The 23,411-nt window shown below is 40.0% G+C and overlaps 1 protein-coding gene across 2 annotated transcripts; it reads left to right on the forward strand.

The window, feature by feature from the left end:
* The first annotated feature begins 631 nt into the window (after nt 1-631).
* On the forward strand, nt 632-20,839 carry LOC122780594 (occludin-like). 2 transcript variants are annotated; one of them, XM_044043657.1, is made up of 9 exons: nt 632-928; nt 7,069-7,664; nt 9,201-9,392; nt 10,093-10,260; nt 14,913-15,079; nt 17,596-17,811; nt 18,398-18,569; nt 18,833-18,874; nt 19,987-20,839. In XM_044043657.1, exons 2-9 carry the CDS (start codon nt 7,089-7,091, stop codon nt 20,086-20,088), a joined length of 1,635 nt encoding a protein of 544 aa, XP_043899592.1. In that variant the 5' UTR covers nt 632-928; nt 7,069-7,088; the 3' UTR covers nt 20,089-20,839. The 2 variants fall into 2 exon arrangements, with proteins under 2 accessions (XP_043899592.1, XP_043899594.1); XM_044043659.1 differs by lacking the exon at nt 632-928 and having other exon boundaries at nt 6,943-7,664.
* The last annotated feature ends 2,572 nt before the right edge of the window (nt 20,840-23,411 follow it).

A 23,411-nucleotide genomic window follows, 5' to 3' on the forward strand; every position in this document is an offset into this window, starting at 1 on the left:
TGTTTAAGAAATCCCGATTTAAGTGATTTGGTTGTTGGTCTGAGTATTTTCAGAGTCTGTCGATCTCCTGAAGTTCCTTGGTGGGAACTTGTTATAGCCCAAGACAAATAAAAAAGTCCTTTGGGACCATGGCCTCAACTCAACAGGAAGTCGGCCATTTTGAATTTGGCGTCCATCTTGGCGATTTGCACGCTTCGTCATTTTTTTTGTTATTTGTTTCATTTTCTATGCACCTTGGTCAAATATCCTCAGCTCCACTCTGATCACATACCCTGGTATTTCAGGTATTTTCCTCCAAGTACCACCAGAGAAAGCTTGTGTACTACTGGTGGTACATGTACCACAGTTTGAGAAACATGGTTCTAAGATAAAACTACTCAAGGTATTCAGAGGACCTTCGCTAACCCTAACTCCAGGAGCCACTGCTGCCTGGCGTCTTCTGTACCTAATAAAGTGGCTGGTGAGTGTTAATACAATATTACGATTTACTATCCTTGAACATTGTAGTGAGGGTCCAGGGACATCATTTCTGTCACTTTGTGTGGACACTGAGAATCCTGTTTTATTGTCTCATGTGTAAACATGGGAAAGGCTGCCCTCTGGCGGCGGATGCGCGGCGGTGTGACGGTGTAGTCAGGCGGGACAAAGCACTTGTTCAGAGGATTCAGACTGTTCGGACACCGACCGTTAACTGTCTCTTGTCTCTACTCGGGACTGGGGCTTCAAGCAGAGACGCGACTTTTTAAAGTTGAACCCCGGATAACGAGATACACATTAAAAGTTGCCATCTTTCCAGCGGACGTTTATTTTGTTGTTGATTTTTTTTCTCAGCGATTCACAAACTTTTGAGTGCACCGAGGAGAGTTTTCACAGGAAACAGGGACCCGGGCCAGATTTCAGCCTCTTCCTCCTCCTCAGTCATCCTCAGGTAAGAAGACGACGACATTACAGGTGCATTGTTATCTAACAATACTGTTTAAACTCATTCAGTCTTACTCACGCTGCTGTGTACGTGTGTTTGACGGAGGTTTTCACCAAATACTCGATACAGAAGAGGGACAGGTGGATACTGATCAATCAGAGAGCACTTTTTCCAGCGAATTTCTCAGAAGAAAACACCCAAAGAAAGAATTACAGCCGAACCACTATGGCCTCCATGAGTGTAAAATACACTACCGTGCACTGTAGTGAAACTAATTCCTGTTAAAAGCATCAGTAGATCACTTAAATCAATTAAAACACTGGTTTCTAACCTTTTTCAGGTGATGGAGGTAAATGTAACACAACACATAAGAAAACATAAATACATTTTTAGATATAAGTATTTACACTCTCTCACAGAGAGTGTTAAGAGTAATCTATAGGGATGGGAAACGGCATCGGTCAGTATCGGTCCAGTTTTGGTCAAAATCACTGCATCGGACATCGAAAAGATATAAATGTCAAATCTGATACAATCCAAAAATCCTATATATTGAATTATGTCTTTAAAATGACTCAGCACTAATGTGTTCATAGTTCATATAATGGCCTAAAATAACTGTATCTGACTCTTATCGGTATTGGTAGATACTCGAGTTTGTGATATCGGTATCAGACACAAAAAAGTGGTATAGTCCCATCCCTAGTAATGACAGAGAAATGTTTGATTCTGACTTCTGCTGTGAGGATAATAAAGCGTTGTTGTTGTTGTTGTTACTACTACAGAGTCATAGACAGTAGGGACTTGCTTTGACTCCATACCACATTTTCTTATCCAATACAGAAGCCAATATCACAACCATGAGATACAGATATCACTCCAATACAGTCTTAACTAGATCTCCTTTGGTGTTTGTAGTTAGTTTGTAATAGATGTTGAACTCCTCCACTCCCTTTCCTACCTGTGTCAGGTAACTACGGTGGCCTTTGCATTCCAGAAAGCATATCTCTCTTCACACTCTGGCTTGTTTGTTTGTTCAGGTTGTTGTATAAACAAAGCGGTGCGAGATTGAAACGCAAGGTCCGCACCTTAAGTACACATAAAATCTTTATTCTAAAGCTACGAGAACACATAGTACATTCACTTCCTGTCGATAAACAATCTGAAGTGTTGCACACTCAACCTAAGCTGTGTTGCACTTGTTTTCCAGACATGTGCAGCCTCACTCATGTTCTGGTCACATGATGTCGGGTGCTTTGTGTCTCTCTTTACAGCGTGACTGTTTTTGGTATCTGATCCAGTGACTTTGACCAGCGTCAGACTGATACTGAGCACTGGATCGGCTCATATCCAGTCAGGACTGATTCATTACACTTAGATGCCAGATTATTAGGTACACCCAGTTCACACCAATGCAGCTCAAGAAACCTTTTCACTTTTTGATTTCATGTGCAGTACCTTTTTAGTTATGTACATATGTGATTTAATCCATAAGAAACAAGTGTTGTGCTGCCTCCTGTGTGTCCCAGTCTACATGGAGCTGGAGTCTAATTGTTTTTGACAGATGTCAGACATGTGACTGTGTGAGTAGAATTCCATTATCAGCAGCAGATGATAGAGTCTCTGTGTTGTATTTGAGCTCAGGCTGCGGCTGGTGGGTGTGTGACCTGACCTGGGACTGTTGTCCAAATGCTCAGCTCTCTGCTCTGCATGAAGTTTTAGACAAACACCACTTGGTTATTACTGCTCCTATTATACTACTGCTGCTGCTGCTGCTACTGCTGCTACTGCTGCTGTCACTTGTTTTTCACTGCACAGCAGGTACTTTAAGTCAAATTGTACTAGGTTCAAACAAAGTTATGTGGCAAGTTTCTGTGTTGAAGAAACTGGAACCTTTAATTGCATATCATTTGTTTTTGTTTTGTGTTTTTAAAGAAGTAATTTAAAGATTGTTGCAGCTCTAGGTGGTTAAAAAAAAGTTGTTCCTGATATTTCTGCCTCTAAAGATTGGCCCTGCTGTTGACCGCTCCCTTTATTTTATTGCATTCATTTTTTTAACCCCCAGTCGACCATAGTGTTTGGGAGGTTTATAGCAGGGATGGACATGAATCTTCAATTGTTCGTTTGATTATTATATTTTTTTTATAAAGATTGCACTGATTATAGTCCTATGGGCACTATTTGTTGAATGTATCTATTTATTTATGCATGTATTTTTTTTTTAGGTATTTATCACTTTCTTTTTAGCCTGGGCAGTTTTTATTCCCTATATTTTCAGCTATTCATTAATTTTTTTATTGGTCTTGAGCCCAGTTTGTCTCTGCATACCTTACATTTTAGTATAGTGCTGAGTACGCTCTCTCCCATTATGCCATGTAGTGTTTCCTCATGCAATCTGGATTTCTGTTTTGATTTTGTGTGGAGTGGTGGAACTGTGGAAACTTGAATTTCCCATAGGAGATAAAGAAAGTTATCTGTATAAGATGTTTTTAAGCCTCAGACTTGTACACACCAGAAGAGTTGTGGGCTTTAAATACATATTTCCTAATGTTTTAAATCGGAAATATGGAAGTGGGAGTTTCACGTTGGTGTGACCTCTGTCATTTGGCCTTTTATTGGCAGTATTTCATTGCTCTGAAAGACCTTGACCCTCAGATTGTTTCCTGCTCGTTAGCAATAAAAAGCAAACACTGCAGTAGTAAATAAACTACGGCCCAGTGGCTCGTGGGACAGCCTGTTGATCAACAGTGGACACCTGATAGCCCTCCACCTGTCCTCCCTGCTTTTCCCACCTCACTCCACTCTGGAGCAGCACAGAGGAGCTCTTGTGTGATCCTCTCTGGACAGTGCCTCAATTTTCCTTTCTCTTTTTTCTGTTTTTTTTCCCTTTCCCCTGACTCCATGGCAACACCGTTCCTGTGACTATAACAGCCTTGACTTATGCCCCTCCTGCTCCCAAAACAAAGGCAAGAAGTTATGGAGGGATGGAGAGAAGGGGGAGGTGATGAAGGAGATGAAGGACATGGAGGAATGAGCGAGGGAGGGAGTAATGGGAAGGTGTCTGAGATGGAGGCTCTGAGGCAAGGCCTCTGCTGCTGTGTGTGCCAGAGTCCAATAAAGAGCAGAGAGTTATAACCCAGGACTGTAGACTTGAGGGCAGTGCCAGTGACTGACTGTCTCTCTCTGTATGAATTAACTTGTGAATGGCCAAGCGCCTTCCTCTGTCATTACCTCCCTCACAAGATGTCTGATGAAGAGAAAGTAAAAGATACAGATGATATGTGATATTTTTTTGTTTGTTTTTAAATCAGAGCTATTGTTGTGGTCGACCAAGGGAAGATGGACTTTGCAATTCATATTTAAATAATTCGCTAACAACACTATATAGTGAGATTAAATATCCCTTAATGTCAATAATACACTTAACTGCTGCAAATGTTTTACCTCATATATGACATGTGTTTCTCTGTTTAACACTTGGTTGTTGTTCTCTGCCCATAAAGAAGTTTTAAAACCACAATTAACTGTTTTCACTCAGGGCAAAATTGGTAAATCAACTGATTTATTTATATGTTTATTTCGGTCATGTCAGTTAGATCACTCATCATCACACATCATCTTAGTGTAGTTCACGCAATACACATAACCGAAAGGGAAAGCGGGAGAAGCAGAAGCTTATCTAGTCCCGCCCCCATTACCCACAGAATACATATTTTCATCTTACAATGCATAATTTCATCATACTCCTTTTTTTTTTTTTTATATTCTTGTGACAGTTTGTGACAAAACATGTTTCAGCAGCAGGTAGCACTCAGAGATGTAGTCTAGCTCTAGACAGTCAATCAGACTCCATGTATGTCTGTACATGTGTCCATATTATTCCGTCGTGAATAATATGGTCTTGACTTGTTGCCTGGCGTGTTACAACGTCCCAAAGTCACAAAACGATCCAATCAATAGAGGTCAATTCATCAGGTTAACTATTAACTTGGACAGTGATCAGCTTAGCAATTCCATCTTGGATCAATTGATTCTCCGTAGTGGCTCGATTTACAGGGGCAGCTAAATACTTCTCACATGTTGAAATTTGTGCTTATCAATGTCAGCTCCCTCCCCTCCTTATGGGTTGAGTAAGTCAATATTCACATCACCACAGATAAAACCCTCTATTCTTCCCACACATTCATTGAAATCTTCTAGTCTTGAGTCTGGTGCTCTGTAAACACAGCCTAGCACTATATTTCTGCCTTTCCTCACACAGATTTCAATTGTCACACATTCCATTAAGTGTTCAACAGCTTTAGACATATTTTATACAATGTCATACTCGATGTTATTGTCAATGAACAGGGCCACTCCTCCTCCACCTTTGTTTCTTCTGTTAACATAGACAAGTTTATATCCATCCAGGCAAAAATCTGTGCCTTTGTCTTCATTAATCCATATTTCCGACACCGCAATAATGTTGAAAGTATTTTTGAAGTGTTGTAGGTATTCCCTACTGTGGGCGAAGTTGGTGTATAAGCTCCTGCTATTGAAGTGAATTAAAGACAGTTTACCATCCATCTCAATGCACTCGTTGAATTGATCTTCAGTGTAGTACTGGCATTTCTCAGTCATGTTAAAGTAGAGGTGATTATCCGGGTCAATTCTTTCATTTGGGTCTGTTAAGGTGTGGTTGCAACTTTTATCATGATAATGTGTCGCCCCTGACTAGCCATTTAAATAAACATGCATTCCCTTCACACAGTCCTAGTGGACATATTAATTATATGTTTTGTGCAGCTGGCATTTTAAAGCTGACATATTTAAATTGATTGTAATATAAAGTGGAGAAAAGCAGCAGTTAATATGCCTCAGAAGATCTGCCAGCAATGATTACGTTTAGAAGCTTCAATCTGCAAATGGACATCCACCAATCATTAGACAAACACCTAATCATTGAAGTAATAGATGAATTAGTTGTAGCCCATGAGTCAATGACTTAGTTCCTTTATTGTTGTTGTTGCTGAATAAAAGGCATTCATGTCAGGTTAAGATTTCAGATTGAAAATAAGGAAAAACTGTAACTCTTCCTTGGTGTTCCAGTGCCTTTTTTACTTCATTTGTTGCAGCCCACGCCCTGTAAGGCTCCGTGCAGAAGAATGAGCATTGTTAGGTTGTGTACATTGTGTTTATCCTGCGACCTCCTCTGTGAGATATGTGACACAGAACAGGGAACAGCATTTTGTAGCTGGATGGAGGGATGTGAAATGTTCAAAGTCTGGCTGGACATTGTGGAGGCTGGAAAGACACTCCTACTGTCTGTGAAGAGGCAAAAGAGAAAGTATTGTTGTTAGGCTGCACTCTCTGTCCTGGTACGGTCTTCTCCACATTTTACTGGCTCAGACCTCAAAGCTAAGGTCATTCCTTACAAAGATTGAACATTACAGTACAGTACAGTAACAACGTAGTGATAGTATGGAAATTATTTTGTAATTGGGAGGACATGTTATGGAATTCTGAGCTCTAATTTCTAATGTAATTTCCAGCTTGGTAATATCAATGTTAATAGTGTGGTAATAATAATTTAAAGTAATATCATATTATACCCAGGTATAAACTTGCTAATGAAAATAGGTTACTATAAATGTCATACCTTCACAGGAATAATTACTATATTATAAATGTGCTATTCACCCTCCCTTGTGTCTCATACACATTATCTGTTGTTATTACCAAACAAACATGTTGTAATTACTACAAAAATAAGATAGTATTACCATAATATTACTTCCCAATGACTCATTACCATCTTATTACTGTGCTGTAATGCACAGCATTTCCTTTTTTACATAAAGCAGGTATGCTGTGGTGTGTGATAATCCTTGTAAAAACGAATTCACTGAACCTGACAGCAGGAGAAAATTGCACAAACAGCCCTAACTTGTACCGTCATAAATCACATTCTCTTGGAAAAGGTAAAACATTTACACAGTTCTGTTACTCAGCCTCCTTACCAGAGACGGTCACGCCTCACTTTCCCATATCTCTCCATGTACGAGTTATTACTCATATCAGTGCTGCTAAAAAACAGAGCCAGGCTCTTTTTCCCTCAGCTGTTTTTCTTACACTCTTCTTTCTTTTTATCGTGTTTGTGTTTACAGTCCTCGACGTATATTCAGCGATGTTCGACAAACAGCACTATGAGAGTCCGCCTGTTTACAGCCCTCCATCCAACAACGGCTTTGGCCCTCCAGGCAGCTTCCATGGCCCTCAGAGTGATTTCAACGCCTACCCACCTCCGCCTGGATCTTACTACATTGAGGACAAACCACAGCACTTCTACAAATGGCTGTCACCTCCTGGGATCATCAAGGCCATGATGGCTACAGTGATCATCCTCTGTGTGGCAATATTCGCCTGCGTGGCCTCCACCCTCATGTGGGACATGCAGTATGGATACGGTATGGGAATGGGCTATGGCACTGGGATGGGCTACGGCAGCGGATACGCAGGGGGCAGCTTTGGCTCCAGCTATGGCTCCGGATATGGAGGTTATGGAGGCTACAACAACAACAACTACTATGGCTCCTACATTTCTCCTTACTCGGCCAAAACCGCCATGATTGCCATGGCAGCCATTAACTTCATCGGAGCGCTGGGATTCTTCATCACCAGCTTCTCTAAATCCAGCATGTTCCGCAGCAGGAAGTTCTTTCTTGCACTCTTGATAACCAGCATCATCATGGCCGCCCTGCAGGTAAAACTTATCCATACTTCAGATTTCTGATGGTTTCACATTTGTCTTACGTATGGAGTGATCTTGTGGTACTGTCAGCAGAAAGTCTAATTTCAGTGATAAGTAGTCATTTGACTCATCATTCACTCAATCACGCACTCAATATTTAAGATTTTTATTGTCACACACAGGCTATATAATTACAAATGTATAGATTAAAGTGAAAATTGTTGTAAAGAATACGTACACATTTTTGCACAAATACATAAATACAACAGTTTCTCATATACATGATATTGTACAGGGGTGGAATATTCAGGCTGTGCTGTCACTACAGGTCATAAAAAGGTAACAAGGTGGAATTATGCTGACTCATCAATCAGAGCCACACAGATTTCTCAACAGCGAAGCTTTCGTCATCAGGAGTGGTTGTCAGGTGGTGGAATAATTTCCTCCCACATCTTTGAATGTCACAGAAAGATAAATTGAGAGGTTTCACCCTCTTGGTAACTCTTTACTCACAGGTTTTTGCACTACTGCTGTTCCGTCATTTGTCTCTGATCCACCAGTATCCAGATTTTAGTATTAGGTGTAAGTCCATGTGGTCACAGCATGACACAGACAAATCAAAGCATAGATTTAATTTGGTAAGCCTTTTATCCATCCATCCAACTTCTACCACTTCTATCCTCCTCATGAGGGTCACAGGGGAGCTGGTGCCAATCCCAGCTGACATAGGGCTAAAAGTGGGGTGTGTCCTGGACAGGTCGCCAAGCCATCACAGAGCACACATAGAGACAAACAACCATTTACTCTCACACCTCAGTCAATTTAGAGTGTTTGCCTAATCCCCAAGTCTGCATGTTTTTGGACTGTTGGAGGAAACCGGAGAACCCGGAGAAAACCCATGCACACGCGTCTTTATTCCGACTGGGTCGCGAACCCGGGTCTTCTAGCTGCAAAGGCAAGAGTGTTAGAGCTTTTTGTCAAGTAGCTTAAATCTGTTTTTCCTTGTGTATCTGCTGACAGCCGTTCCTGGCGATGACTATACAAACATACCTCCAAAAACCTGAACTATCACTTTAAGTTTTTTGTTTTTTTTCATATTTTTCACTGTAGTGCTTCTACTACAACATAAGAGGAATTTGATTTGAACCTTACATTTGCAACACTGAAAATGCTTTTTTTCTTTTTTGGCTGAAGCACCTCTTGCTGATTTCCAGTATTTAGAGTTCACTATTCCCACCCTGCTCTAAAATGAATGGTATTTAAATGTGCATGGTTTCGAAAAACCCTCAGTACCAGGAATACAATCTGAAGCAGGAGTCTTCACACAGCTGCATTATATTCAGTAAAAACACATGGTCACACTCAGATGTTTACTCAATGTTTCGTATACAGTGTAATAGTTTTCTAGATTTAAGGAAATGAAGACACTGTACTTTTTCTTTATGTGGTGTATTACCGAGCATATTTTTCTCTGCACACCATCTAATTCAGTGTAATCATTAGAGATTGACGTAATTGTAAATATGAATAAATCTGCCTCTCCCACAGGGAATCATAAACATTGTCTACATCGTTGGAGTGAACCCAATGGCCCAGGGCTCCTCCAGCATGATGTACAACCCAATGCTCATGATGTGCCAGAACCTGTACCAGACCGGCTACTCACAGATGGGAGGAGTGGGAGGCTTCCCCATGTACAACCAGTACCTCTACCATTACTGCTTTGTGGACCCACAGGAGGTTTGTAGTGTTCCTCATTCTCTGTCAGCAGACAACAAAGGTTGGATCAGTATTTCATGATGATGAATCATTTGTACTGTCAAATTAAACCATTGTGTTCCAGGTGAAATAGTTTTCATTTTTATTAAAGGAGCTGTAAAGACCACAAACAATATAATTTACACGTTCAACTATTTAGACTGCAAGACTAATTTTAATGCCCACAGTGTTAAGGTTTGTTGAGTCTATAAGTTATCTTATAGATCTCCTATAAGATACTGTAATATAAATCTCCTGGAACTGTTGTGACGTCTTCATATTGCTATAATGTATTTTGAAGGAAATTGGGCTGGACACTGCTGCTAAAAACATTATCAGGATAAGGTGTTTTACATTTGTCAATATCACTAATTATAAATTAAGAATAGACATAATTCCTGATTCTTGAGTCTTCATGAGAAAAAAACATAATAACAACTTGTTGAACAGAGAAACATTTCTGAGGTAAAGCATTCAAAAGGTTTCTTTGTGTAATGTCACATAGTGTGATACTGAACCAATGTTTTATCTCTGCTGACGGTTCAGTTAATTGTCTTAGATTATTGACAAACAGTTGCCTTTTGTGAAGCATTTGCTACATTGTAATCAAATATGTCAACTATGTGTGTGTATCTAATTGAGATCTTTCCAAATTTCATGCCCCGTGTTTTTGCTCTTTTAGGGTGTTGCCATGGTGTGTGGATTCCTGGTCGTTATCGCTCTGGGTGTCGCAGCCTTCTTTGCATTCAAAACTCGAGGGAAGATCTGGCGCTACGGGAAACCAAACATCTACTGGGAGGAGCCTCTTGTCGCGGGGAAGGCTTCAGAAGGCCGCGATGTGGAGGAATGGGTAGGAGACAATAAGATGGCAGTGGCACTTAAATATGACTGGATTTACGGGGGATTAATGGAAAAAAATCACATTTGAAGTGAACAAGGTCAAAGAGAGATTAAAATCCAGCTGAAGGACGGTTGGGTGAATTTAATGCCCATTTGATTAGATGATGAAATGATCAACTATGATTTTTTTTTCCTGATTCAGCCTCTAAAGCAGAATGACAGACTCTTTTTCTTTTTGCTGCCTAACTGTTTGACTTGTTGCCACATGTCCAAGTAGTTTTGTACCAATTTCTGAGATACAAAATAGGTCATTAGGTAGCCCATTAGTGAGGTAGTCATCTCACTTCAGTAATCATCAGTTATAAGGACAGGTTAGGTGATTGTGGTGATGCAGACTCCCTAAATACACACTTGCACGTTCTGTACTATTTTTAACATATAACTATTGTCTACATCCAGATGGACTTTTTGTCTCATGTGAGTCCATCGCTCATCTTTATGAGCTGAAAGTCCAAGAGGATCCTCACGTAACATATTGATCATTATCATTTTATAGGATCTAGCAGGGAGACAGTCAGACATGAGCATTAAGAGTGTTTCCCCCTGACTGAGTCACTTTGTTCAGGGTCAGAGCTGATAGCAACCGGGGTTTGTTTGCGCCCAGCCTGCCACCTGGTTTCACTCTGAGTAATCATTAACCACCTGAGAAGATAGGACGCAGTCGGGTGGTTTCTACAGAGCCTGCATTTGGTTTTTAAATGTCAACAACACTTCAGTCATACTGCTCTGTTAGCTGAGGTATAGGCTAATTATTGATTACTGTTTTCAAATGTTATGTACAATGAATGTCTATGAGGTCATTTAATTGACGGTCATAAACAGCACCACTAGCATATCTGTGCACTTTGTCATGAGCAGTTTGTATTATTTTATTTATGTTAAAACTAAATGTAACATAGTTCTGAAGAAGAGTTCACCACAAGTCAGTAAAAGCAGATGCTTAGTTTGCAACGAATTAAAAATAATATGATAAAATTCTTAAAATCACTGCCAGTATACCCATCCACAACCTCTAATCTACAATAGTTGCTCATGTAACCGCCAGTAAATAGGTATAAATAAACAAACTAAGTTATTGCTAGTTAATTGTTAATAGTTATTTATTTGCTTTATTTATACAGCACTTTATAGAATAATCATGCATCAAATTTATAAAAACACTGATCGTTCACAGCATCCGCAAACATACAGCATGTAATACTTATCTTTGCTTACTAACACGACTTAGAATTACTACCATAGCTCTGTTATTTGATCACATTATTCAAATAAGCAGTGAGTCTTTGCAAACTTGTCATTACTTTACAATTTGACCTTGAGGCTGTCACATGTCCTCCAAACTTCAAAGGTAGGGTGACCAGATCCCAGTGTGGTACTTTAAAGATAAACAGGATTGACCGTATGTATCAAGTGTACAACTGGTTCTTTGTAAAAGCTATGGCTTATACAGGCATATATATAAGCAGGCCAGTGTAATTTTTTTCCCCATACTTTTGATCATTTACAAGTGCAACTTAGCTGCATCGTCTTTTCTTTGCTGTATTTTCCATCATTTTTTTCATCAATTTGTGACTGATGGGAACTTTTCCCACAACAAAAGGAAGACGACGCACAGACACAAGCATCTGTCTAGAGCCGATTACAATGTGGGACATTGTCCCAGTACGTGGTATGTGGGACAAAGGAAGCAAATGCTGATACCTGATCACCCTAATGACAATTCTGGGAGGTGATTGTTTATTCAAAGGTTGATATACTGTAGATAGTGAAATGTACACACGAGGACTTTGCTGCCTAAAAGAGGGAATGATCTGCCAAAGCAGGTCGGCCAAAGTGTGTCATCATTGTATCATGATGGCCATCTATTTTATCTATCTGTAACAGGTTACATAAGCAGACCTCTTTGTGTGGAAGTTGAACCACTTTGTCCTCAGTTTCCTGATATATTTCCAACAGTTCTTTCCTTCCACGTAGAACTACCTGAATCTGTGCCACAGAATGAGTCATCTGGTTTGTTTGGCTCCTTTAAACACTGTGACAGTGACAGTCTCAGGCAGTGGTCGGTTTGAGAGTTGACCATCTCTGTTGCTGAGCTCGCGGAGGCCCGGCTCGCTCTGATGACCTCACACACTGGCCTCATTCAGCTCACCCATGGGCTGGTAGGGGTGCATTGTATCTGCTGCTGCATGAGGTCATCAGTGTCGGGTTCTGCAGGGCTGCATGTAAACACATTCTCGACATCAATTTATTGCTAATGTATCTCTAAAAATGATTAGGTAGATACACTGGGGCTGCACGGAATAATCAATTGATTATTAATTGGTAACTAAACAAGCTCTCTGATTTTTCAGCTTCTTAAATGTAAATATTTCTTTGCTCGGAATACAGAATAATTTTAGGTTGTATACAAAGCAAGACATGTGACAATTTCATTAAAAGGTTTGGAAAACACTTTATGGACCAAACAACTAATTAATTCATCAAGAAAACAAACTCATTGTTACTTGCAGCCCTAATATGCATTCATTTATATTTTATTAAGAACTGCTAGTGAATGATGGATAACAAAGATTTTCTGAGTCTTTCAAGTTGATATTTCTGGTCTGACATAATGTGTTATGTTACTCACAGCTGTTTAAGGAGGGATACTGTTCTTTTGAGGAAAGTTACACTCACTGGCCACTTTATTAGGTGTCCTGTGTACCTAATAGCCAGTGGAGCAAAAGTGGCACCTGTCTTCTTCCCATCTGCTTCAAAGTGTCTCCTGCAGACCTTGTTGGTTAGAAGTAGTAACAGTCTAACCAATCTTATCAGTGCTCTGGCAACAACAGGGCATTTTTGCTCAGAGAACTGCTGCTCACTGGATATTTTCTCTCTTTTTTTGTCGGAGCGTTCTCTGTGAACACTGGAGATATTTCACTTTTTCCTTCTGCTCCTCCTGTTTTCTCTTCAGTCATTAATATTTTTAGTCTCCAGTGTTTCCACATCTCACCTCTCTCAGTTCGGTATCTGACTTTTTATCTGTTATGTATGTTAGGGGTGGCGTGGCGTGATTGGCGAGTGTGGGAGGGACTTTGTTTTTATCTTCTAAGTTGCATCACTTTGTCTGAAAACTGATAGATCATCAGTTTCTGCCTATCTTACACCATCAACCGTAGCACATCAAAGTCACTTTTTTCCCGATGCTCAGTTTGAACTGAAGCAGGTCTTCCTGACCTTGTCCACGTACCTAAATGAATACAGTCGTGATTGTATTCACATGCAGCGACTGTATTCATTTAGTACAGCTGCTGTAGCGTAAGTGCCATCATTGTGATGTTAAATTATTTTGTCACAGAGATACTTTACAGTTGCGTGAATCTCAATCTTTGCTTCACAGCTTTCATTTTCACCTTTTTTTAATGCCATCCCTCCTTGATATCTACCTGTCTCTCTCATGCATCACCAGTGCCACATCTCCCTCCCTCACTTGTCCTTTCTCCAGATTTCCTTTCAACAACATATGCGCCGCTCTGTGTCTCTTTTCCGGCCTCTTCTCTTTGTCTCTGCAGGTTCAGGACTCACAGACATTCTTCCTGTGCGTACATACACAGCAGCTGCTGTTGTTGCACACCCGGAGAGCATTTTTGAGATTCTCCCGCAGCTGCATGTTGTGGGGCAATTCTCCCCCGCCCAAACACTACACACCCACCATGATTATTGTTTTGGGGGGCTAGGCCGATGTTCTGCTCATGTCATGCTTCACCCGAGAGAACAGAGGAGAAGAAATTATCTTTTGTAAAGGTTCTGCGTGGTTGTGAAATAACATTCTCACCTCTGACCGATGCTTAAAACAAAATGTTTGTGTCTAACTTGCATGGTTGCAACTTAGAAATACAACCACGTGTCCCTGAGCAGAGGCAGTACATATTCTACTCACATAGTCCTCACACCAACATTGTTCCGGATCGCGTTCTCTGTGTGCAGTTGAGGTGGGGAAACAATGGGGCTAATTTAAAGTTCAGATGAAGAATCAGTGACCACCAGTAAGGCCTTCATTGTAAAGAGTTCAGTCATGCGTGACATTTGACCTCATAGGAAGTGACCGTGATTAGATTTGTGTTTGAAGACACAAAGGAGGGACACATCCGTTCAACGTGCTCGTGGCAACAAAGTGAACAAAGTGAAGCAACAAAAAAGAAGTGAAAGCAAAACATTTGTTTTATGTGTGTGTGTAACACATGCCCATGATTAGTAATTCATGGTATAAAAAAGCCATTTATTAAATTGTTTATACGTTATTAGCGTTTAGCCTTTTGTCGTTTTAATTCTCTTGAATTTTTCACACACTCTGGATCAAGGAGATATTCCACACTTCACTGTGGAGTTGTTAGACTGCCGTTCAATGACGTGCCTCACGCTCTGTGTAAACTCAAAGCACCAAGTCACAAACTTCCTGCCATCGAGATTGCCTTTCTCTCCTCTTGAAGTCGCTGACTTTACGGAAAGCGGAGAAACATAATGTCTCCTTCGACGCTGTCCTGCTGCTTTGTGGGTCCTGAATTGTTTGTTTGTTTGCTTTTGCTGAGTCTGTTCCTCCTGTTTTTTCCCTTCTCGCTGTAGGTGAACAATGTGGAGGAAAGCCACAGTGTTCATGACGCGCCCACCCTGCTGGTGTCGGAGAAGGGAGCGGGTCTGCTCAACGCCTCGGTGAACAGTGTCATCTCCTACACACCGGATAAGACAGACAGCAGCTTCTATAACGGAGACACTTCTTACCACCACAATGAGTGCGTGACATGTTCTCAGTTTTTCTCAATATGTAGTAAAGGTTTCTGGGTATACATTCTCTTTTCCACATATTCCATATTCAAACAGTAAATCACCTCGTGTAACTCGCAGGAAGGTGGGTCATTGTTCTTAGCGTCTTTTTAGTGCGGGGAAATTGGATGGAAGCCTGTGATCAGTGGGGTTAAGCATAGCTCCAATCGTATTTTATTTAATAAATAAATATATATGTGCTCCCACGCTCATAAACTCAAGATAAGCCATGAAAAAAAGAGAAGAAAAGAGGCATTATAATGAAGAAGTACTTTTAATTTAGTGTATTTGACATATCTGAAGAACAGATACAGGGTTAGAGCACAGTACATTTACAGTAGTTGCAGAATTCTGTTCTGTTTCCTGTAAAGCAAAAGATTACACACAATCAACCATTCAAACACGTTACAAGTAATATCTAATCACAACTATGTTTAAAACATATTGTCCTGCCCACAAAGGAGAGCTCCGTGTGTACTTGTATTTGTTACTTCTCTAGAACCTTGTTCTGGCACAAACACTAACCTTGTCACGACCAGTAGTCCTCATGGAGACCAAAACCTGGTCCTAATGAGGCAGAAGCTCATTTCCGAAGCTCAACTGCAAAGTTAGGATTGCAGTGTGAATTGTGGTTAAGATTGAGGTTAGGCATTAACTGCACCACGTTAAGTTTAGGTTTAGGATTAGGCTGTCCAAACGAATGGAAGGAGAATAGCACAAACCTGTGTGTGTGTGTGCGAGAAAGATTAATTTTCCCTTGTTTTTTCCTCATGATCACTGTGGATGAGAAAAGAGCAGAATGTTTACGACCTGACGTATTTGATTTTCTTCAAAGGATTTTATGAAGCACCTTATTTTTGTTGTCCTTAATCCTTCAGTGTGTGTGTGTGTGTGTGTGTGCACGCAGAGCAAACTGCTCTTTGTTAATCATTGAAAAACAAGTCAGTCACATCAGAAAGAGAAGTACAGAGAATTATTATTATTACGCCGCCGATTTCCACTCTCACAGAGTAAACAGAGCCGATGTTTTTCATCAGCTTAAGAATGTTAGCCTGAAGACCTGCTGTGTCCTGACATCATGCTGCCTTCCATTGTAAGAACTTGTAATAACTGCTTCACTGGATTTGGATTCCTCCACAAATCCCTACAAATCTACAAAATTGAATTTGTTATTAAAGAGCTGTACCTGCTTCCTGGTCACGGGGAGACTTCTACGTGGCACATGATGAAAATTGTAGGGCATGAGCAACAATAATCATTAGTGGTTCAGAGTGTCCTTACCTTTCTCAATATTGTCTTTGTCTGGGTCATCAGGGAATAATTGTTTTGTTTGTCTCATATTCTGTCATTCTTGTAACTCCTCCCTGATGTTCTTGGAGGTTTATTTTCTTATGTTCACAATTTTCATCTTAGCCTATTTTTTTAATGTATACATTTTGTTATAAAACGTGTCTTTCCCTGACACAAGGCATGTCTTCAAGGAAATCTTTGAGAGAAAAATGACTAGGGTTTCTTAATCCAGGTCCTGGTGACCCACTTCCCTGCATGTTTTAGATGTTTCCCTGCTCCAACACACCTGATTCAAATTGTCAGCTCATCATCAAGCACTGCAGCCGCCTGATAACGACCAATTTATTTGAATCAGGTGTGTTGGAGCAGGGTTCCCCTGTAGAAGAACTGTAGGAGTAACATTGCTGTATTTGACACTGTAGACAACATTGTAGTTGCAGAAGTACACTTAATTCCAAAGCCACTGAATAGTCGTTAGCTGTAAGCAGGTTTCAATTGGCTTGACTCGTAGGTACTGTTGTAATTCATCAATCACGAAGGCGAGAGAGAGTTGTGTGAAGGGTTTGCACATTTATGTCCACTTGCCGTACATCCAAGTTACATTTCTCTCCACGTGTATCCAAGCTTCTTGAGGATCAACGACACATCGAAATATTCCCTCGATGTTCAGTTTGTGAATGACGATCTATAGATTCCAACAGTAAGACAACGCAACCTAATGACACGTAGTGACCTGACTGTCAAAAAACCCTGTTACACCAAAACCTAGTACAGCTTCTAAAACAGCCCCAACCCTCAAACTGCTAGATATTTTTCACTACATATCTTCCAATTCCTTTATCTATCATAGCTGTCAAAGATGTCAAAGTGTCTGTAGTAGCTTTTATCTAAAAACAAAATAACATCAGAAAGGCCACAAAGCCACGTTCCTTTCCTTGTGAGAATATTTAATTTAATCAAAGGCTTAAGGCCAACAGTTAACTACTTCAACTGTTAATAAATTACATATAAGTGTCAAATCTTGGATCAACCACCCGGCCTAACCCTGAACTAAAACTAACTTAACTCTGGCTCCTACAAACGTGGTCATGCAAATCTCATGATGTTTCTTTCAGGTATTCTGTGCAAAAAACAAACAAACATATTGTTCATCATAACAAAAGCTGATGTCATTGTGTCTGTTTGTGTCCTGCAGGTACTCGGAGAGGGCCAGCCGACCATCAGAGGCCCACTCCCACGGAGGAAGAACCAGCTCCAGCCCCTCTGAGGAGATGAGCGGAGGCCGCAAACCCTCGGCCAACCGGGGCAAGAGACGCAGACGTAACCCCGACATGGACGAGTCTCAGTATGAGACAGAGTACACGACCGGAGGAGAGACAGGCAACGAGCTGGATGAAGACGAGTGGGAGAGGTGAGCGTCGGGAACAAGGCTGCACTTTCTTTACCCGGATTAGAGATAGAAATGTCATTGACCTCAGATTGTAGATTATTGCAGTCAAATTCTGTGGCTCCCTTAGGGCCAGACCTAAATTCACGTAATCTCGGGACATGAAGCTCATGAGGATGACTTGATTGAGAGGAAAACGCAGCTAGAAAACCTTGGATTTTCAAACCTTTAAGTATAAACCAGTGAATAAACAGATGCTTAAACAATTGTTGTTTAAGCATCTGAAGGCTACACTATTCACTACTCTGTCTGGCAGAGACGTTAATCCTCTGAAGCATGCCAGTTTATATGGACTGTACGCAGGGATAACCAGAGAATTGGGCCAAAGGTACAACACATGCAAGTCAATGTAGTTCATGAAAAAGAGTAATTACTTATTTGGATTCACCATTTCATCAAAATCAACACTTCCAATAGTCGTCACTGTCCCGTGCAGTGTGTTTCTCAGCAGGCTCAGCATTGAAGGAGATGACTCATACAGAGTGAGTTTATCTCTGATGCTGATGTGCTTTTTGTTCTGTGTCTCTTTCCTTTCGTTCCTTTCGTCCAGTTCTTACCCGGTGATAAAATCGGACGTGCAGCGTCATGAATATAAGGCAGAGTTTGATGCTGACCTTAGGGACTACAAGCGCATGTGTGCCGAGATGGACGACATTAACGATCGGTTGAACAAACTCAGCCGCCAGTTGGACACGCTGGACGAAACGTCCACCAAATACCAGGTAAGACGCGCACCGAAGACGGGGCTGAATGAACAGAAATTATGTAAGATTATTTGTGTGCTTCATCTGTAAACTGCTATCAGACCTAATTTAGGGAGCATTTGTGTTTATTCACCAGCAATGCAGGGGCTGGTGGGGCCAAAAGCGCTTATATTATACAGTTTAAAATTGCAAGGGTCTGAATTCACAAAATTGAAATAGGAAGAGAGAGGATTCCTATTCAGGAGATGTAATCAAATGTTTTACTTTTTGTTTTTCCTCAGATTACAGCAGAGGAGTATAATCACCTAAAGGATCTGAAGCAGGTGAACAAACTTACTCAGGTTCTAAATTTTACAACACACTTCATGTTACATATTATATTTTACAAGGCGTAGTTCATAAGCAGCAGTGTGTAAGGTACTCACTCATAAGAACTGAAACACTATTTACACAGAGAAACATGTTGTAGATGAACCAACTAAAAAATCATATCATTAAACTCGGTATCTCTGTTGTGATTCACAAGATCCCGGTTTGATTTGATATTGATTAATTTAGGTATATTCCAGTTTTCCATAATAATTTTGCTTGTTTATGAAAGAGATTCTCACAGAACTAATCCTGCAGATTGTATAAAATCAGAGTCAGAGGACATTCTCCATGCTGTGGATGTTCACATCAAAACAATAATGTAAAACATCTCCCGCCTCCTTCTCCAAACAGGCAGCGTACTGAAAGCTGTTTACTGTACGCAACACACTCGGTGTGTTTACATGCACGTTAAAAGTCCAATTTAAGTCAGAATGATTTGGTTGTCATGTAAACACGTTAGTCCATCTAAAATCGAGCTAGTCTTAGTCAGATTAACATACTTGGATAGATTCAATACTCCTGCATGTATACGCTTAGTCGGACTGGAGTTGGACTTGGCATTCTGCGCATGCACCAAAAAGTCCTCCATCTTTGACCCGGCAGTAGAAGGAGGCGACGTATAAACTACAGCACTGTTGCCGTAAAAGAGCAAACAACACACTGGCGTCGGCGAGAGTAAAAGCTACTGAGAAGACCCACTTTTGGACTGATGTACAGCAGGTACGAAACCTACTGAACCACAGCATGATCCATCGCACCGTCTGTTGTTTGTTCTGTGACGTAAAGGTCAACAGGAATCTGATTCGATATGCGCTAGCTGATAGAGAGATAGTCACTCGTACACGGCCAATAAATCTCAAACTTGCCGGGAGTTGACCGGTTTCCTGTCTTAGTCCGACTACGGCCTTAGCTCGATTAAACTGTGCATGTAAACTGTCACTGCATTTGTACACTACACTATTTTTTGCTAATGTTTTGTGTTCCCTTCATGTTTTCCCTATGTAGTTTCATTAACGCTCTCATGTGTGTCATAACGTACTCATGTGCTCCGTCTGCACTGTAGACACCAGACTACCAGTCCAAGAAGAGGGAGTGTCGCAGGCTGAGACGCAAACTGTTCCACATCAAACGCATGGTGAAGAACTACGACAAGAACCACTCGTGAATCCACTGAGTCCTGAATCTCGGCCTCTGTGCTCCACACAGGAAAAACACTCACAGACGTGGCCCAAGACACACTCCAAAATGCCGCAAACTGGCGAGCTGACACACACACTCGATACAGAGCTGCATGTTTCAATACACACAAACATATTGAGAATGTACCGCATGTTATAATAGTTACTTTAACGTGTGCTTAGTCTTTCTGATCACTAATGTGTCAATAACTACTTCTGTGGTAAGGAAACCCTCTCAGTTGTAGCCACTTCCCCAGCAAACACTGCCAGCTCGTTTTGCTCGATGTTTGTATTCACTCGAAGGGTTGTTTTGAAAGTCACATCACCTTCAGTCACCTGTGATAACACAACACTTTGGTTTCAGTGTGTGTGTGTGTGTGTTTGCTCTCCAGACTGGTCAGTCACTTTTCTTTGTTTTATCTCCACAGATAAGAGGTGGAACAGTATTGTAGAGAACGTAGTAGTAAAGGGGGATCGACTGTGTCGCTGCAATTGATTACAAGCAGATATGCAGTTTGTTTTTAACCTTTGTCACGGCGTTATTATCTTTGTCGCAATGGATTGTGCTTCTCTCACCTCTTGCGTTAGTGTGAGTCAAGTTTAAATGCTCTCTGCCACGACCATGTGTATTTTTTCCCGGAACTATATTTATATTGTTTGTCAAAAAATGCAAGTGAGACCAAAAAGGAGACAAAGTGGTGTTTTGTGTATATATATACATATATATATATGTATATATATACACATATATATATATATACATATATATGTATATATACACATACATATATGTATATATACATATGTGTATATATATGTATATATACATATGTGTATATATGTATATATATATATATACACATACATATATACATATGTATGTATGTATATATACATATGTATTTTGTAAACGTTTGATGAATCTCGTTCATTCCACGTAGCAAGAACAAATTTACAGAACCTGTTTTAATAGACTCAGCGGACGTCTTAGCATTTGTCATCTTATCTGTACATAGTAAATACCTATAGTGGCTTGTTTTTAATCAGTGGTCATTCAATGTTTGAACTATGCAAAAATGTTTGGGAAAAAAAAAAAACAATTTTTAACCTTCAAAAACACATTGAACTGTTTCTGACTGTCTATAAGCTGAGCACATTGTTTCATTTAATTATTCATCATCATCATCAGTAAATGTTTTATTTGTGTGTTAATCCACTTCATGTGAAAAAAAGTCTTATGATCAACTGTAGTTTTAGACACACTTGATTTGACATACATTTGTACTTTATATGGGGAGCATTGCTGTCATTTTACAAACCATTTGCGAGCCATTTATTTTTGTATGAACGAATGTTTTTATCTCGTAAAATACCTTTTTTGTAACCACATGCTTCCATATGGTAGGATGTCTTTGAAATTGTCAAATGCAGTAATAAACATTAATAATTTGCTAAAATATTGTTAAGTCTTCTTTTTCTTTTTTCTTTTCTGAGCAACCCTGTTTTGGATATACAGTATATGTATTTTGTGCATCTGCAGTGAGAGTCCACTAGAGGGAGCAAAAGGACCTGCTGTGAAGCCACAGCCCTACATCAACAGCATTGGTAATTATCAAAATCAATTTTTATGTTTCTGTAATGAATTATACACCAGTATGTAAAAGCTACATAATAAAATAAAATGTTTTTTGTAATGATTTCTAATATGCCTGGTGGTCTAATACATGTGTTATGTGTGTGTGCATGAATAGAGAATAATTCCGTGTGTTCACTATGCTTTCTGACTGTTTTATTAAATATGTTTTGTTTATTCCGTTACGTACAGTGTGAACACTGCACATACTTGAAACACGGGGCAGACTCATGAATTAAAACGTTCACATCTTCTGACACGTGAATACTCGAGTCACCCACAGAGGGAATGTGCATACATTTATTTTTCAGTAATGCAAAAATAACCACCAGTTGCATTTTTCTCTCACTTTGGCATGATCAAAAGGAACAAAGTTGTTTTAAATGCAAAGCTAAAACAGTCAAAATCACTAGAGTTTACATTCCAACAAATAACACAGTGTGAGATTCAGGGGAGGTTGCAGGGGTCAGTCATCATTGCCTCTTTTTTAAAAATTTTTATCAGGTAATCCTCCAATTTTTTGAAGACCTGTGGCGACACCGAGCTGCAGTTCACGACAATAACACTCATGAACAGTAGTACCGTGCCCTTTGTCTCAGTACCAACAAACAAATACAACCTTTGCACCTCAACACTTAAAGGACCTCGTATGAGCACATTCATGATCTGACATTGACTGCTGTCCATTAGGGCGTGCTTGAAACAGTGGAACAAAAACATGACAAAAAGAAAGCCACCTCTATCCTTAAAAAATCAAAATACACAGTTTACTTTTCAGTGAGTCTGCAGTGAAACTGTAAAAGTCCTCCTTACATCAAACTTTACATTTCAAAAAACAAAAACAAAAAAGATTTGGCATCAGTCGGGTGGACAGAAAGGACTATAATTGTTTCTGTTGTAATGATAACTTGATCCCTTTATATTTGTCTTTAGTACACTAACTGTTCACTATACAATCTTTCATATATATATATATATATATATATATATATATATATGTATATATATATAAAACACGAGGTAATAATGTTACACAGGGATGTGACTGATGAGCCAGGGGGTCTGAGCATATTCACCTCCACTTTTTTTGTTTCTTCGTAATGCAAGAGCACGATGTTGTTCAGTGTTAAAGGCGTAATTCATCATTAAAGGACATCAAGTCGTTTGCATTCTTCCTCAATTTTTGTATTCCGGGATTACATCTCTGACACAAACTGAAGGGCATAAAACAGTTTTAAAATGTGCTTTTTCATTGGCCAGGATCAACAACCACTAGTTTCACATAAATTTCACATTATTTTTGTGTGGATGAAACGAAAGGGATGAAGCATGTTCCATTACAAGTTGCTGTGAGGTGGACTTTTCTTTGAAAGAAAAGCAGCCAATCTTTTAGAATAGAATAGAATAGAATAAAGTATTTTCTATTCTATTCTATTCTATTCTAAAAGATTGGCTGCTTTTCTACCGCTTTTCCACTACATGGTCCTGGCACGCCTCGCCTCGGCACGGCACAGCTCGACTCTATCCGGTTCAGTCCGTTTTCCATTACTATAGTACCTCCTCAACGTGGGTGGAGTCATCACTGCACAGCTGCATGAAACTGCTGTGACTTCGTTTTACACGGGACACACACAAACTAGTGACTAGTGACTTGGAAAGCAGTTGTTTTTGGTGATA

This window comes from Solea senegalensis, linkage group LG14 (genome assembly GCF_019176455.1).
Source record: "Solea senegalensis isolate Sse05_10M linkage group LG14, IFAPA_SoseM_1, whole genome shotgun sequence".
Lineage (NCBI taxonomy): Eukaryota > Metazoa > Chordata > Actinopteri > Pleuronectiformes > Soleidae > Solea > Solea senegalensis.